We start from the raw sequence: 16,320 nt of genomic DNA on the forward strand, positions 1-16,320 counted from the left end.
ATACTGTGAATTGGAAAATTGACATTTTGTAAACAAACAAGTTAAAATATTTGTTTTTGTTCTGATGTATACATTTATTGTATTCTGCTGCATTTCAAGGCCATAAAGGCTACCAACTTCTCAAAGACCATCAAGCTTTCATTATCATTAAATGCAATAAAAATAATGCCATAAACTAGTATTTGAGTTTTCAATGATATTCAGATTTTCCATATTTTTGTCATCAACTCAGGTAGTTTTATTATGCATCATTTAAAGGTTCTATGTGTAAGTTTTTGCTATTACTACATAGCCAATGTTAGCATTAATAGCTATTTACTTACCAAGAGCTCCAGCCATAGTTGCGTTTACAAGACAAGAGGTTAGAATACACCCTCTGGGCAGCACTGTTTCATCCTCTCATGTTGGTTGGGGGGCAGTCTGGGCGCTATAGTGCCTCATGGTATTATGAGATAGGATGGGACAGGGCTACCTGGTTAGCATGCTAACTTCAGTAGAAGAAAAGAACTGACAGAAAAAGATGCAAAACAAGAGTGAAATCTGGTGTTGCTTTCTGGCACTGGAGACAGCTCTTGGCGAGTAAAGGAATGACGTTTGATCTCACAACGTTTCTTCTAAACTAATAAGTAAACAGCGGTTAATGCTGACATTGGCTATGTAGCGATAGCAAAAACTTACATATGGCACCTTTAATGTCCAGTACTCACTGATTTTTCACCCTTTCATCATGAAGATCAGTGTAGTTTGCACGTAAGAGACATTTTAAGGTGGAAATAAAAAAAAAATAGAAATACAAAAAAAATGGAAATAAATGTATTTAGTCTTTTTCGTAATTTTTGGTATTTATTATATTTATTTTTAATTTATCATGGACTTTTTAATTTATTTTAATGTACCATGCACTTTTATTTACATAGCTATTTAATTTAAATTTATCTGGTAAATTTATGTATTAGTTCTAGATACCCGATATTCATGCCTCCTATGCTACAAGCTAAGGGGGAGTAGGAGATGCCGTGAAAAGGATAGAATCAGCTTTTTCTAATAAAACAAAACAACAACCAAAAAAAACCAAGCAACAACAAAAAAAAACTTTCGCCCGAACAGGGACTTGAACCCTGGACCCTCAGATTAAAAGTCTGATGCTCTACCGACTGAGCTATCCGGGCTCTGGCGTAGCATTCAATAATTTCATATATGTATTCTTCTTACCGGCGACGTACTGTACTCTATTGGGTTGTTATTGGTCGTTTCTCCAATCAATCTCAATCCATGACCACTTTTGAGTTTGCACAGATGAACCGATCTCGACCCTGTCTGGACCTGGTCTGAGCTGATAGAAACCATTTAGGAGGGTAAAGTGTAAAATTTCACTTGTGGCATTAACATTAACCTCAGTAAAACATCAACTTACCAGTGAGAAAATGCTATTTCTGGGGTTGAGATACGAAAACTAAGAAATTTAGCTAACCTTAACCTACAAACAGTAATAACACTTGACGTAGCTAGCAAAGGTTAACTAAATTGTCTGTAAAACCAATTAATTTGTTAAATTACGTTAGCTATTGCATAGTGTAGGTTCCACAACTTACAGCTATCACCAGTTTAGAAGAGAAGTACCCCCTCAGTTGAGAAATGTCACAAACTGCAACTTAAACACTAACACTTACCTCCCAAGATCCAAACAAAATGCTGAATAATTTCATTGTGCCTGGATTTCGTGAACTGAAAATACAACATACAAAATACAATACATTAAAAAAAATAAGTCTCTTAATAGATTCCTCCTGTCACGGCAAGATTATGATAACCCACAAGGGTCCAAAGGTTAAAAGTTCGATATTTTGAATAACTACTAGCAGGAGAGGTGTTTGTATTATTTAGCCTACCCTCATTGATATAAATCGGGTGGACAAAGTAATAGAAACAGCTTTCCGTGTAAGGCAATACAATTAAACAGCAGCATAAACTGTCTATTGTACGACTAATGTATTAGACTTGATTGGTTTTAGCAAGGAGTAACTTGTGCGCAGTAACATATTCAAAATTAAAAAAAAAAAAAGAGTGTATTAGGCCCCAGCGAGATTTGAACTCGCGACCCCTGGTTTACAAGACCAGTGCTCTAACCCCTGAGCTATGGAGCCCGTGATGACAACCCAGCGGAGTCAGAAGTATATAAATAGTTCATTCTATGACACAACTGTTGCGATTATTACTTTATTTTTTATTGGTATATTAGTTAAAAAAAAAGTAGAGGCTGGAATATGCTCCCACCAATCCGCCATTGTCGTAAACAGGAATAAGTAGGTAAAGAGTGTAAGACGTAGCAGCCTCTATTGAAATGAAAAAATATATGGTATTGAAGTTACAGATACACCTCGTAACATTAACTCAAGACATTATATTGTATACCCGCCCTTAAAAAAAACTGATCTGCATTGAACTTGAATGATTTCTTGACTGTAACCTGTACCAATAAATCGATGTGAGATTCCCCCTTTATCCACCAAGTGGCAGCATGCAACCACCTTCCAAAATAGAAGTGCCCGTAGCAAACTTTCCAGTCTTGACATTACTCTCAATGAACGAGGCTGCTTGCAAGTGAATTTCAAAGTAGGTTTAATGTAAAATTAAGTTTGATTTTACCGCAACATTAATACCATAATTAGAGCACGACTTTAATCGTATATCATATTTCAATAACAAGTGTACAATGATGGCAGCTCTATTGCAATTCAGAAAAAAATAGGTAAAAGTCAAACAAAAGTATATCCAATAGGTCAATGCAAGGGTTATTAAATAGAACTAGGTGGTGTTGCACTGTGCTTGAATCAACAGGGGGACCCTGGCATGAAATGTTTTGGGAGCCCCTCTTTCTATTGGTTGTTGGCCCTCGATGACTGTGGGGGTTTTCTGGGCGTGGTGAGGGAAAGGAGTCGGGGGGCTGCTGTCCTCCCAGTCCCCTGTAGCTTCATACCAAGTTTTCCCACTACAAGGTATGTTTGGACGCGAAAGGATAGCATTAGGATAAACATGGCGGAATTTATTTCAACTCATTATGGACATATTATCCTACCCTTAAACTCTTAAGGGAAATCTAGTTCCTCATTGTTTGGAATTAGCTTGTTATTATAAAGAGAAAAAAGGTATTTCGCCATGTGCGACCACCTGGGGTAAAAGGGAGAGAAAGGAAGAGCCATGGTGGAGGCGAAAAGGTAGATTTAATTCATGAAGAGATCTGTGACGGTCCTGGATTTTGATCCAAGAGACTTGGACTAGGAGAGTAAATCCCGGAGATCTTATTAACAGGTGAGTGTTCAGATTCCACCCTCTCTGTGCATTGGTGAAAACAGCTATGCGTGATTGAGTAGATAGATTAACGGGTGTATATGGATTAAATAGGTGTTCAAATACAGTCTCAGCACTATCAGGCTGCTGCAATAGGTATCACAATAACAACACAACAATTAGGACTAACACTTGCATCAAAAACTTGAAATATGGTGCAGGCCTGAAGTTAGTTAAGTCGCCCCGGGCCCAAATGCACAGTTTGTTAGTCACATTTGTTTTGTAGTATAAACCTCCAGTGTTGTGTTCAAAGTTCCAGGGATCCAGACCAGTTGAACCTGTTCGGATCTGTCCCGGGTTGTTGGATACGTTACTACTGAGGTTGCGCTGTTGGAAGCCACTACTTTCTCAACGTTTCGGTATGCTACGCCCCAAACTACGGGATAAAAAACGCACGCTAGCTACCTACACCCTGCCATGGCTGTTTCTGTCGGGATTCATATGCTGATAGATGTTGCTCCGGCTCCACAATAAGTAACCACCGAAGAGTTAGCGTTTAAACCTATTTTCCCCACACCGAGGAGATTTCTTCCACCGTGGCAGGAATCCCACGAGACGAGGCCGTCGCTGGAAATAAACGACTTGCCGGGATGCTATCGGTGTGTCTGGAACAAGGAGTAGCGAATTAGAAACCACGATTTTAAGACAGTTTTATTGTCATTTTAGTTCGTGGCTATTTTGGAATCGTATTACGGTGTTATAACAAAGACAGTCGCGGGAAGACCGTGATTTCCTTCTCCCCTTGGCCATGCGAGGAGCTCGTATCTTCGTAGAAGAATGTCTCGCTTTTTCCCGGCGTTAGCTAAGCCGCTGCTCCATGTAAGATACTAAACCTGGCTTTGTTTTAGCTTTGCTGTTTTGGCTTTGCTGCCTTTATGAATTTATCACGAGGGTGAAATACACTCCTACACTCTATGGAGTGTGCGATTAAAATCAATATCAAAAAAGACGTGTGCATATGCCACCTTGTTTGCTGTGTTGTTGGCCTCTGCTTCGGCCAGGCAGGCTGTATTTTGGCAAACAAATTACCACCCTTCCGAGGGGCTTAACGGTACTTCTAGCCAGCAACTAAGTGTTTTCCTGATATTTCAATATTCATTTCCTCTCCAGGGCCAGCAGTAACAACATGCTCCTGGCCTCTGCCGTGGTGGTATGGGAATGGCTGAACGAACACGGCCGGTGGCGGCCCTACAGCCCCGCCGTCTCTCATCAGATAGAGGCGGTCATCCGAAGTAGCGACCCCCGCGGAGGGAGCGTGGTCCTCGGCCAGGTGGACAGCCGACTCTCGCCGTACATCATAGATCTCCAGTCCATGCACCAGTTCAGACAGGACACAGGTAGGACAGGGAGAGGGGAGAGTACTGGAAGCGATAAAGGTGGAGGGAGAGGATGCATTGTGCAAGGATGTCATGGTTGGGCTTTTTGATCAGGATGCAGGACCACCAAACTTCTTTTGTAGTATAGGAGAGTGCTAAAACTGACTTTTAAATGTTATGATGGCATCTTAAGGTGTTGTGCATTGCTGTACAATTTGTTTCTTTAGTGTCTGTGTGTTTTTTGCTAGTGATTATGGTCATGGCTTTTTAACAAACATCATGCCTTAAAACATTGTTGACCCAAACCCAAACCTCTGCTTGGCTCTACTTGTTAAAGGTGTACTCACTTCTGCCTGGACCTCTCATTAAAAAATTAGGATCTTATTTGAGATGCAGTTGATCTGACCATTTGCATAGCAAGGCACTTTGCATTTGTAGGTTTAGTTCTAATCTAATAGGCCAAATGTAGACTGCGATGCACCATGTCTGGGTATTCTCAGTGTAGGTACATTGAAGTTTGATTAGTCTCATCAACTCATACACAGTATACAGAGCTATATCTGGGGAAAATTATGTTGAGATTTGACTAAAATGTGGATGGGGAGAACGAAGCAGTAAAACCCAGTCTGAGTTTTCTATGTTGATCAAATGGCTTATGTGGGTGCAGCTCAAAGTGGTGGCAGAGCTTATAAAAGACACTGCAATAGTGCTTTTGTCATCAAATTGGCAAAGAGGGATAAGCATAGGCTGATTTGTTAAAGATCCAATTCATAATTGGTTTCACCAATTAAAACTGATCTATATTAACATGCATAAGTGTAAGTTTAAGTTCTAAGTTTAAAAAAAAAAATGTCATAATCGCAAATATTGACCACAACAGCAGTCATCACTGATGTAAACAAAGCCATAATATCACCAAAACATTTATAACTTAGTTGTTTTATTTTTAGTATGTCAGTTTAGTAGTGATAGTAGGTTCCAGCCCCTATTTAATTGTTTGTGATGGGACCACTTTTAATTCTCACATATGGATAACAGCATTGAGCTTTTAAGTAACATATAGGTGCAAAGTCAGCACCATAGAAAGAAGTAAAATATGCATGTGTTATGGAAAAATAATTTTTTAAACATTTATAACCTGAATGAGTTCTCTTCCTGATCTATACACAGCAGCAACACAACACAGGAGTTGGATAGTTTCCCATGGGCAAGAAAATATTGCCTTTTTAATACTATTAATTCTGGTTAAATAGGATCACTACCTAACATGTATTATAAAATGCTGAAAGTGCTGATTTGTTGATTTACTTGATGGTAATCTTGTATCAGTCCAGCCCTTTTTCGTGGTTAAGACTTTTGTGGAAATTCTATCACTCAGACAGAGAGAGAGAGAGGGAGAGAGAGAGAGAGTGAGCATGTGTGGTGGCATAGTGTCAGGTTGAGATCCAAAAGCATGATGGTCTGGGGCAGCTGTAAATGACATTGGACCACTTTGTTAGCAGCATTCATTAGCCAAAAGCACTGGTCACATACACACACACACGCTCACACAGACGCATAGCAGGTACACACTCCTCATATGAAGAAAAGAAACAGAGAGACCTCGATTCTGTGGAAAGAATATTCAAGGCCTAATGAGCAGGGAGTTCACTTTAGTTTTCCTCCCTCTTTCTTCCTCACTCTCTCTCCCCCTCTCTGCCTGGGGTCTCATCCTTTCACCACTCGTCTCCCTCTGTCTTGTCTTGTTTAGTTTCGTCATTAGGCAAAAGTCCCAAGGGTCTTCCAGTATTGGCTCTCTGACATAGGAGAAATAGAACGATATGGGTGGTGGGGTGGGAGTGGGCGTGTGTGTGTGGGTGGGGGGGGATTTGGACATTCGGTATTCTGTTCCTCTCCCTCACTCTCTGTTTTTTGCTCCTCCACCATTGTTGGATTTTGTCAAACAGATGTGAGTTACTCCATTGTAGCTATGAGATACACACACACACTCGGGGTGAAAGTCTGAGGGTTCTGAGAAGCAGAATAAACCTTTTGGGGGCGGTGGGGGTGGTTGTTACAAGTTCACCAAAGTGGAAGATGAAAGGAAAAAAGAAAGGCAAAAAAGGGAAAATACAGCAGTCAAAGATAAAGTCGGGTAGAGATAGCCATTTCCACTTGACATCCAGTTTTAGGTTGGCAAAATTTTAGGATCTGCTAAGCTCTGATGCTCATGCATCTCATATCAAATCTTTATTTCTCCTAGCTCCTTTGAATTTGCAATAATGTACAAAGTATCCACATAGCAGGGTTCTCATTTCTTAGCCAACACCATTGTTAAGACAGTTTTGTGTGAGAATACATTTTTTTTCTTGTGGCATTTTTGCCTTTAAAGGATATGTGGTGTGGCAGACAGGAAACATGGGGAGTGAGAGAGCTGTATAAAATGAAACAGTCTTGACATTATATGGTATTTTCCTCTATCATTTGCCCCCAGAAAACAATTTTTGTATTTACAAAATGACGTAGGCAGTTTTTCAACACTTATTACTGTAGTTTATTGAGGGCTGGGTTTGTTATTGAATTATTTGGATTAATCAGAATTGTTGTCTTTTGCATGATATGTAAAATTCTTAAAATAGGTTCAGTAAGATATTTGAAAGGATACAGATTCAAAAAGTGGACTTGATATTTGATTAAGATTTGATAAAATATTATCAAACCTCAGCCCTCATTAAAGGCACTAAAGCAATATCAAGTAGGTTTGACAGATTTTTTAAATTTTTTTTAAAGTAGTTTCAGTGTATTACCTACTCTTACCTACTTGAAATCAACAAAAAACAGGCCGGATGTGACTGAATTGCACATGGAGCCTTTGGGTTGTCAGACAGGCTCAGACAGTCTGTCTGGGTTTTGCATGCAAAAGGGACATTGGAGTCTATGAGAATTACAACTAATTTTGACCCTGGGTTCATACAACAAGATGAACAAGTCTGTCTTTACAGTCATACATTATATAAAAGGAAGAAGTGCCTGTTGTCTATCCCCCTCCCAGTGTTCTTATAAACTCTCCCATCATGCTGGTTCTCCCAGCACTGTCAGTTGTGGTTAGAAGAGAGGATATCCTCACCATGGGCCTTGCAGACGCTTTCTGCACTGTCACAATAGATAGCACAGGTATTTAGCTGACAAAATCCAGTATTTAGGAAACACCTCCAGTCCTTAGTATAGTCTCTCTATGAAAGCTTTGTGTTTCGGTGTGATAAGTGGAAGCCAAATAAGTGGAGCTTCATTGCTACAAGCGCTCATTGATGTGGTGTTCCTGCACTACATTTCCCAGAGATCACCTGTTAGATAGGATGGGCAGTACTGTATGGGTGATCTCATTATTTGGATTGTTTTGAGTTACTATAGGTGCCACTTCTCTTTTTGACTTTTGAGCCATGGTGAATAAGGCTTTTATTGTTCATGCTTACAACTTAGTTCTTCTTTCATCCCAAACTAACAAGAAATATAATACACGGTGCTTCTTGTGTACCAGCGGGTGAAACAGCTTTGATGAACTGTCTTCAATCGCTACTGCATTACACTTTGAGGTATCAGTTGGCAGGAGAGAGTAGAACTATTTGGGATCTCTCATGCTACTTTTGATTTCTGTGTAATCAATAGAGTTATGGCCATGTGAGTATTGCTGACTATGATAGAGAGTAACAAACTGTTTCCTGTAGATAAAAGGAATCTGACAGTAGGTCAACTTCCTGTTCTTTACAACTTTAGAGCTCGTACTCAATGTTCTTTTCATTCACAGTTACTTGATAGAGAAATTATTGTTCCTAAAAATGTATATCTATTTGGAAACAAAAAAATAATATTAAGTAAGGCATTGTCTTGTCCCTTATGAATGTTTAACTGAATTAAATCCAAACAAGCTTCTATTCTCACAATACAATAACAGAGATGAGATAGGACTAAACTTGAGTTGTTTATGATCAAATATCGAAAAAAAAAAAGCACTTAGACTTCAACCACTGAGAGAAGGGTGTGATTTTTGAAATGAAAATAAGTTAACGTAAATGCATTTTTTGACATGTTTGTAAAAATGAGAGAAACATAAAGTATATTGTATTTCTTTATAGACTGTCTTTCTGAGAGGCGTTTTTCAAATTCTGAGGGCATTTTTTTCGTGCTCCTTCAGCATGTTTCTCCTCTCCTTCCAGCTGGTCCTGCTGAAGGAGACACATTCCCAGACCCCCACAATGCCCCAGGGCGTTAGGGTCATGGTAGAGGGGGGTAGGGTTTGGATGGGGTACTCCCCAGAGATGAAGGGGAGGGGGTGTATTGTGATGACAAGAAAGGGGGAGGGAGTGGAACCAAACGTTAACCCTGATTACGTTTACATGCACAACAGACCAGATTATTGAGACAAACCATGTTTCAACATTAAATTATAGAACAAGTTTACATGCACTGCAGTAACCTGGTTATTGTAAAACCTGCGATTAATTTAAGTCTTTAGGATGTTTCCTTACGGTTAATGCTTACGGTTTCCTAAGGTTTTTGGACCGACACTGCAGTGAGAGAGCAGGCTCTAGTAAAAGAGCAAAAAGATTAGTTTCAATTTGAGTTGGACTTCGGATTGAATTATTTTGAATACAAAGATGCACCACTACTAATCGTATTTTATTTCACATTGCTGCGCTGCTGTTAATGCTAGGGCCAGGTACTGATCCTCATTATGTTTTTTGTGCTGACTCAAATGTATCCACAGCAGAGAGTTTCGAATACTACCAAAAGCTGACAATGAATGTTTCTTGATTTAAAGTATAAATTATTTGTATAAATTGATTTTTTTTGACCATTTAGAGGCAGCCGAACAAGCACGAAATGTGTCTGATACATTATTGCATTATAAAGTTGTTATTGCTAACGTTTTAGCAATCAGTTAGCTATTTAGCATTTATTTGGAGTTTAGTTTCTGGCTGTCTAACAAATATGAGTCCAGCATTCACTCTTTCAAGCTCTGGTCAGCTCTCCATCAATCCCTGTGGAAAATATCGCTTTATCTGCTAAATACTTCACTATGTTAACTAGCTAGTTGCTAAGTGTGTCTCTATGCTGGTAGCTTACAGTGAGTTTATCAAAGCTTTTTTTTCTTTGCAGAGAGCAGTGAGACTGAATTAAACAGTGAAGCTGCAGGCTGTAAAACCAAAACAACGAGCTTAAAAAGACTAAAATCATTCACTACAGCCGAGTGGAACTGCAGAGAGATTTGATACTTTTCTGTTGGTTATCACTAAGAGTGACCCCTTTCATATTACACATTTGACCAATTGTTAATAAATTATAAAATATTGAGTAGTGCAGCTTTAAAGGTGCTATGTGTAAGTTTTTGCTATCACTACATAGCCAACGTTAGCATTAACAGGTGTTTACTTAAGCTTTTACAAGACAAGGGGTTAGAATACACCCTCTGTGCAGTGCTACATCTTCATCCTCTCATGTTGGACTGAGGGCGGATTGGACGCTAAAGTGACTAAGTAGTGCAAAATGGTATTACAAGATGGGCTGGGGGAAGGTGGTCATACTGCTAACTTCAGGAGAAAATTATGAGAGTTATGTCTTGTTTACATGATGTTGAAGAAATCAGCTTACAGAGAAATTAACCTGGTTACTGAAGTGCAAGTAAATGTGCTGCCTGTAGGAATGCTTTCTGATTTATCAGTCTCTGCGGAATTTTACAAGATATTTTTGCAAATCTAAAGAGACCTTACAATTTAGATTTTTATAACCCATTTATTGGAGATCATTACAGACATTGCTTTCTGATAACTGATTTGAATGAGCTGTACAAAAAAGTGCAGTTACTGTCAACAATTACCTGTACTGTGTATTCATCACTTCATAGAGTAATTCTGTTATTGTAATTTCACACATACAGAATATAACTATTTGAATTTACATGAATTATTGCAATTACAAAACAAATACTTCCCGGAGGGAGTTTTGAATGGATTTTTTGTCTTTTATTTCATCCATTAAGGTCTCTTCTTTGTTTGCCTTGAAGCCTCTTTTTTATATCGTACTTCCTCTGATCTATTTCTTACTATTTCTTTCCCTCTTTACCTCCTGCACCCTCTTTCTCTGCTTTTCTCTGTTACACTCTCTGAAGCTGAAAATTGACTCTGAGCCCAAAACTCAGGGGACAGGAGTCTTTCAAGGTGAGACACAGTAGAGACAAAGACAGAGAGAGCTGAAGCAAGTAAGCAGCAAGGCAAAATCGGGGGTGAGTGGGTAAAAAAAGTGTGGAGAGGGAAACACAAAGTTAAACAGTGGGAAAGAATTTTACTGCAGGGACATTCAATAAGAAAAGATGAGAGCTTAAAATCAAGATGGAGAAAGAAGCTTAGGTCAGGAGGAAGATAAAAGTAACACTGAAAACAAGATCACAAGACCTGATGGATAAATTGAAAGGGGAGAATGGAGAAATTAAAGGCTTCTGTGAAGATTCATGTAGATGAATGGGATTGTGTGAAGCCAGAAAAATAATGAGGCATGATGGATAATTTGGCTTAAAATACTTTAGATTATGATGTGTTTTAGTTTTAATGAAAAGTTATGATTGTTCTGTGAAAGCAGTAACACGTTTTTCCATCTAACTGTTTAGGCAGATGCATCAGAAGTTTGGAAAATTGTCAAAACCGAAATATGAATTTCAGATGAATTACTATTTATAACGTTCAACATTTATTTAACAAATGCACTGAATTCACGCTATTCCTTGACTGGTAGAAATAATATAACTTCAAGTTATGATACTGGATAATTTATGTTCTGTCAGTTCTCTACGTGGATCATAAATCAGAACAGGAAGGAAACCCATAGAAAGGAAGATGAAAGAGACAGAGTGGTCATAGGTCAGCTTTTTGTCTCTGAGCTGTTGTTTTGAAACCCTGCGTGTCGAGTTACTGTTTCTGTGAGGCCTCTCGGGGGACATCACTCACTGCCTGCTCCACAATATACACACTAGCAGCAGACGTATATGAAAGCATGTGAAGACATTAATAAATATTTATGTCACTGGGTATGATGGCTCCCACTGCAGTTGTGCGCAAAGTTTCCATTTAGAGTTACAATTAGCTGTAACTTCACACTTAAACCAGACCAGGCACAGCTTTTCTGCCCATAATCCAGGTCCATAACTGTGAAACACACACACACACACACACACACACACACACACACACACACACACACACACACACACACACACACACACACACACACAGGATTGCCTGTGGCTGGTGACTCTCATGTGATGGGGTTTAGAGGGGCTCACAGGGAGACAAAGATACGAAATACATACAAGATTACAAGAAAGAAATTGAAATGGAGAAATAGCATCAGTGCCAGTGAATGTGTGCTTTATAGATAGATATGTCAGCATTTGTCTTGTTAGGAGGGGGGCGGTATTTTGTTTTATTTAGATGTAATCTCGCCTGTCCATCATTTTCAGTAAACACTGAAGTGGCATTAGCATTTGCCATGGTCAGTAAGCACTTTTCATGACGATTGCAAAAACTATTTCTGATTTAAAGGGGCACTCCACCAATTTTACACATGAAGTTCAGTTTACTTTACATGAGGAGTACTACATACCCCGTGAAAACAGTAGTACAATAACTTATGTGACTCTGGAGGGAGCTTTGTAAAGTAAACAAAATAACCCTGATAACATCATCTCGTTTTGGTTGAGACTTTAAAAAACATCAAGAAAACTGCCAGCCTGTGTTATAAACGAGAGTTGTGGGGTTTGAAAGAAGTGGGCATTTAGTAGGTTTGTGATGTTTTTCATTTTGACCATTCATTTTAACGTGTCTGAGTTGAGTTCCCCAACTTTATGGATGTACAGTAATAGATTACTGGAATATCCCCTAAAGAGCTGTTTTTTTCTTTAAGTTGACTCATAACAACGGCTTCTATCTTATCTATGCTTAATGCTATTTTCTTGCACTATAATGGATGTTGCTAAGTAGCTAGCTATGTAGGATGATGATGTACCCATTGGGGCTGTAACTTTATATTAGAAATTAAAATTTTCATTTTTCGTGGGGGAAAAAATAAAATATTGAAACTCCTGGCCTGGAACTGGTTCAAAGCCTGGGAGTAAGGGGAATTTTTCCTAAAGGGCAATATAATGTAGATTCCCCACACACTGATCAATTAATCAGCTTTTGACAGACTCAGATTTGATAGTTGATTTTTTTTTTTAATGTTCAGGAAGTAGATTTGTTCATTTCAAAAAGGTTAGGTTTGAGGGTTTACATTCATGTGGAGGAGAAAAGAAAGAAGGGGAAACAAGCAGAAATGTGTAAATATACTGATTCAGTAAGAGACAAAGAGAAAAGAAGAGAAAGTGACAGCAAAGGAAGAGATGGCACGAGACAGCAGGAGTGTGAGAGACCGAGATAAACTAATCACAAGAGGGAAACGAGAGAGCAGAAGAAGTGGGAAAGTGACGAAAAAAGGAAACTCAACAAGAGGAAGTGAATTGAGTGTGTGAAAGAAGTATTGTCTTGGTCACGCCAGGTCAGCTTGACTTGCTAGATAATCTGTGAGCTCCCCTTTGTTTTAGTTTCCATGTTCTTCTTTTATCTCATGCGTCTACTTCATCTTTTGACTCTCTCTTCCTCTTCATATCCATCTTCTATTTCCATTTGAGAAAACGATTCCATTGCTGTTTAATTCTGCTTCCTCTGGACCTCTCTGTCTTTGATTTTGTGTTCTCGGTTTTAGTCGTTTTATCTCAGTATCAGCTCTCATTTTGCTGTTGCTCGAGGAAACTCAGGACTTTGTGGAGAAGTGAAACTAGATGTCAAGGAATATTTTTGAGAAGTGCTGTAAGTTATCATCAGGAAAATATTAACAATTTCATCTTATTTGCCTTGAGCTGGGTTCAGGTCATTCTGGGTACAAACTGGGACACATCAAGGGGGGATAGATGGAGAGAAACATGACAGGGAAGATGAGGAAAATCTTGTAACTTCTCTGATGGGTGGATACAAAGTCACAAAGGCATGAGGTCACAAAGTTTTGTTGTGCATTTGTTGGTGATTTAACAGAGTCAGGTGGACGTGGAGGCCCAAGATGATTGTGTATGTGTGTGTGTGTGTGTGTGTGTGTATGTGTGTTTGTAGTAGAAGTCTTTTAAGTGCCTCTCTCTACACTGTCATCACCTGTATAACTGTGATAATAGCTTGACTTACTGCTGCCCTGGTTGTCACTTTGTTGTTTGACATTAGTAGCTTCAGAGATAGACATCACTGACTCATTCTTTAGATATAGGCCAAAGGAAATATGTCAGAATTTTTCAAGATTCTAGACATTTGCATGAAAGTAGTTTCCAATTAATGGTATTTCCTTAACTTTTAGCTTAATTGGCTTTGATAAAATTAGAAATATATGTACAACTGAAAGGAAAAACCAACATAAAGGGTGTTGGGCCACCATGAATTTTACTGGGAGCATGAAAAAAGATATTCTTTCATTTTTTGTTTTATTGATGGTGGTGGAGAGCGCTGTTACTCACCTACCGTATACGTTGAAATTTGGCCATAGCAGATGATTCACATAATCTTCATATAAGCTGTAAATAATTATTATTTTCATTATCAATTCATCTGCTCATTAATTTCATAACTAACTCATTAATTGCTTTGTGTAAAGAATGTAAAAAAAATAGTGAAAATGTCCATTATAATTTCTCAAAGCCCACAGTGACTTCTAAATCCTTCTCCCATCAGTCTGGCAGTCTAAAAGTCAAATATATTCAGTTTGCTATCATATATGTCAAAGAAAAGCATCAAACCTCACTCAAGAAGCTGGAACCAGAGAAGGTTTGGCATTTTAGCTTAAAAAATTAAAATTGAAGGATTATCAAAATAGTTGCAGATACATTTTTTGTTAATTGACTGATTAAATAATCAACTTCTATTTAGCTTGACATTATATTTTACACATTTTGATGTTAATATGCAAAAGGTAGTCATTCATGAACCTTTGGCTGGAAATGAATACAATCTGTGCTGAATGGGTGGACAAAACTGAATGTGGTTAAAATCAAGCAAAAGACTTGCTGACATGCATATTTCTGATGTAAGATTGCAACCTTTAAGGTGTCTGAAGCATCAAATGACCTCCTCCAGCTGTGAAACAGGTTTAAGGGAGGCCATTTCAGAGTTTTCTGTTATTTATCATATAACAGCCCTCCATCGGGGAAATGTACACGTTAAAACAGCAGATCTTCAAATAGCCTTATAGCATCTGTTGATTTATATCTCAGACTTAGTGTGAGCACGCTCATTTGGTTTAGTGGTGTTTAGAAAGATCTCAAGGCATTTTTCTCACTCTGACATAGCAGGCTTGTGGAAGAAGCAAGGGCTGTAGGGTTACAACGGTGAAGACTGCATCAATCCACACAAGGATAAGACTGGTTCATGCTTTCTAACCACATGCCGAAACACCTCTGTGTATTGGAATCATGAACAAAGCAACACTGAAATTTAATACACAATGGAGAGAATGTCTAGAAATTGGCAGAAAAGAGAGGAAGAGGAAGCGATGGCTGAATTTCTCCACACAATCACCAATCTTGACAATTTCATGCGAGAAGCACAAACACATTGCTGACATGAAGCTTGACCCAAACCTAGTGTGTGCTCGCCTGCTGGTCAGTCTGCAGTCATGTGTGTGTGTGTGTGTGTGTGTGTGTGTGTGTGTGTGTGTGTGTGTGTGTGTGTGTGTGTGTCTGCGTGTCTGCGTGCGTGCGTGTGTGTGTGTGTGAGCGCGTGCGTGCAGGGAGGGGTCAGTGGCAGAGAGAACAATAAAGACCAGATGGCCTGTCTTTTCTCCACCTGCCCCAGGCCTATTTGTCCTCTATCCCTCTCTTATACATTTCACACACTTTAGTTTCCCCGACTGCTCCCTGTATTTCCCGTGTTTACTTTTGCATTTAGGTCTTTACCGCACACAGCGACAATTGTTTCACCTGTTGTTGTACAATTAATTTAGCTCAAACACTGTATGTATTTTCTTGGTTTCATTAAAGCATTTACAGCTATTTTCTTTTAGGTGGATTAAGGATAGACAGTGGGTTCATTTTTCAAAACCTTGCACTCACACAGTATGACCAGGGCACAAATCCAGAGTGGCCACACCCAGACATGTTGCACTTGATTCCACGTGTGGCTGACATTTGAAAGCAACAGCGGGCCATGTCGTGATCCAGCACTGACAGACGAACCATGTAGAAGGGGTGTGGTACTGTGAGAGAGTAGCAGGATTAAGGCCTTTGCCATGTTGCTGTTTACTGTGTACAACACATAGACAGATACATGTTCACTGTGTGTAACACAAAAACAAAACAAATGCATTCTTAAAGCTGTCAGAGCCACTAACACCAGCTTTTATATATAAGTGTTGGTTTGTAGACATGGGGCACGCCCTAGCATACCTACATTCACATAAACACATGATTACATGAACACAAACCCAGTCTTTTGTGCTCACTAACTTGAAGGGAGCACAGTAGAGGATGGGAGGCGCGAAAAGTCTTTAGGTTATAATGTTGCCTGGTTCCTCAGAATTGCTGCCCACGTATCAGATTTTTTGGAACTGCTCAAAG

General features: G+C 39.1%; 1 protein-coding gene and 2 non-coding genes across 5 annotated transcripts in view; 1 reads left to right on the forward strand and 2 right to left on the reverse strand.

Annotated features, from left to right (window-relative positions):
* Positions 1 to 1,096: 1,096 nt before the first annotated feature.
* Positions 1,097 to 1,169, reverse strand: trnak-uuu. The gene has a single exon. It is a non-coding gene; the product is annotated as a tRNA-Lys (tRNA).
* Positions 1,170 to 2,071: 902 nt separating this feature from the next.
* Positions 2,072 to 2,144, reverse strand: trnat-ugu. The gene has a single exon. It is a non-coding gene; the product is annotated as a tRNA-Thr (tRNA).
* An 830-nt stretch (positions 2,145 to 2,974) lies between these two features.
* Positions 2,975 to 16,320, forward strand: part of LOC120800003 (E3 ubiquitin-protein ligase DTX4-like) — a 40,713-nt gene continuing 27,367 nt past the window's right edge. The window contains exons 1-2 of one of the 3 annotated variants that reach the window (XM_040145699.1): positions 2,975 to 3,309; positions 4,459 to 4,685. In XM_040145699.1, the coding sequence (XP_040001633.1) occupies positions 4,475 to 4,685 (211 nt within the window). In that variant the 5' untranslated portion in view covers positions 2,975 to 3,309; positions 4,459 to 4,474. Of the gene's footprint in view, positions 3,310 to 3,640; positions 4,168 to 4,458; positions 4,686 to 16,320 lie in introns of those variants that run through there. The other 2 variants (XM_040145700.1, XM_040145698.1) reach the window with 2 other exon arrangements.

The sequence above is a fragment of the Xiphias gladius genome, chromosome 15 (genome assembly GCF_016859285.1).
Source record: "Xiphias gladius isolate SHS-SW01 ecotype Sanya breed wild chromosome 15, ASM1685928v1, whole genome shotgun sequence".
Lineage (NCBI taxonomy): Eukaryota > Metazoa > Chordata > Actinopteri > Istiophoriformes > Xiphiidae > Xiphias > Xiphias gladius.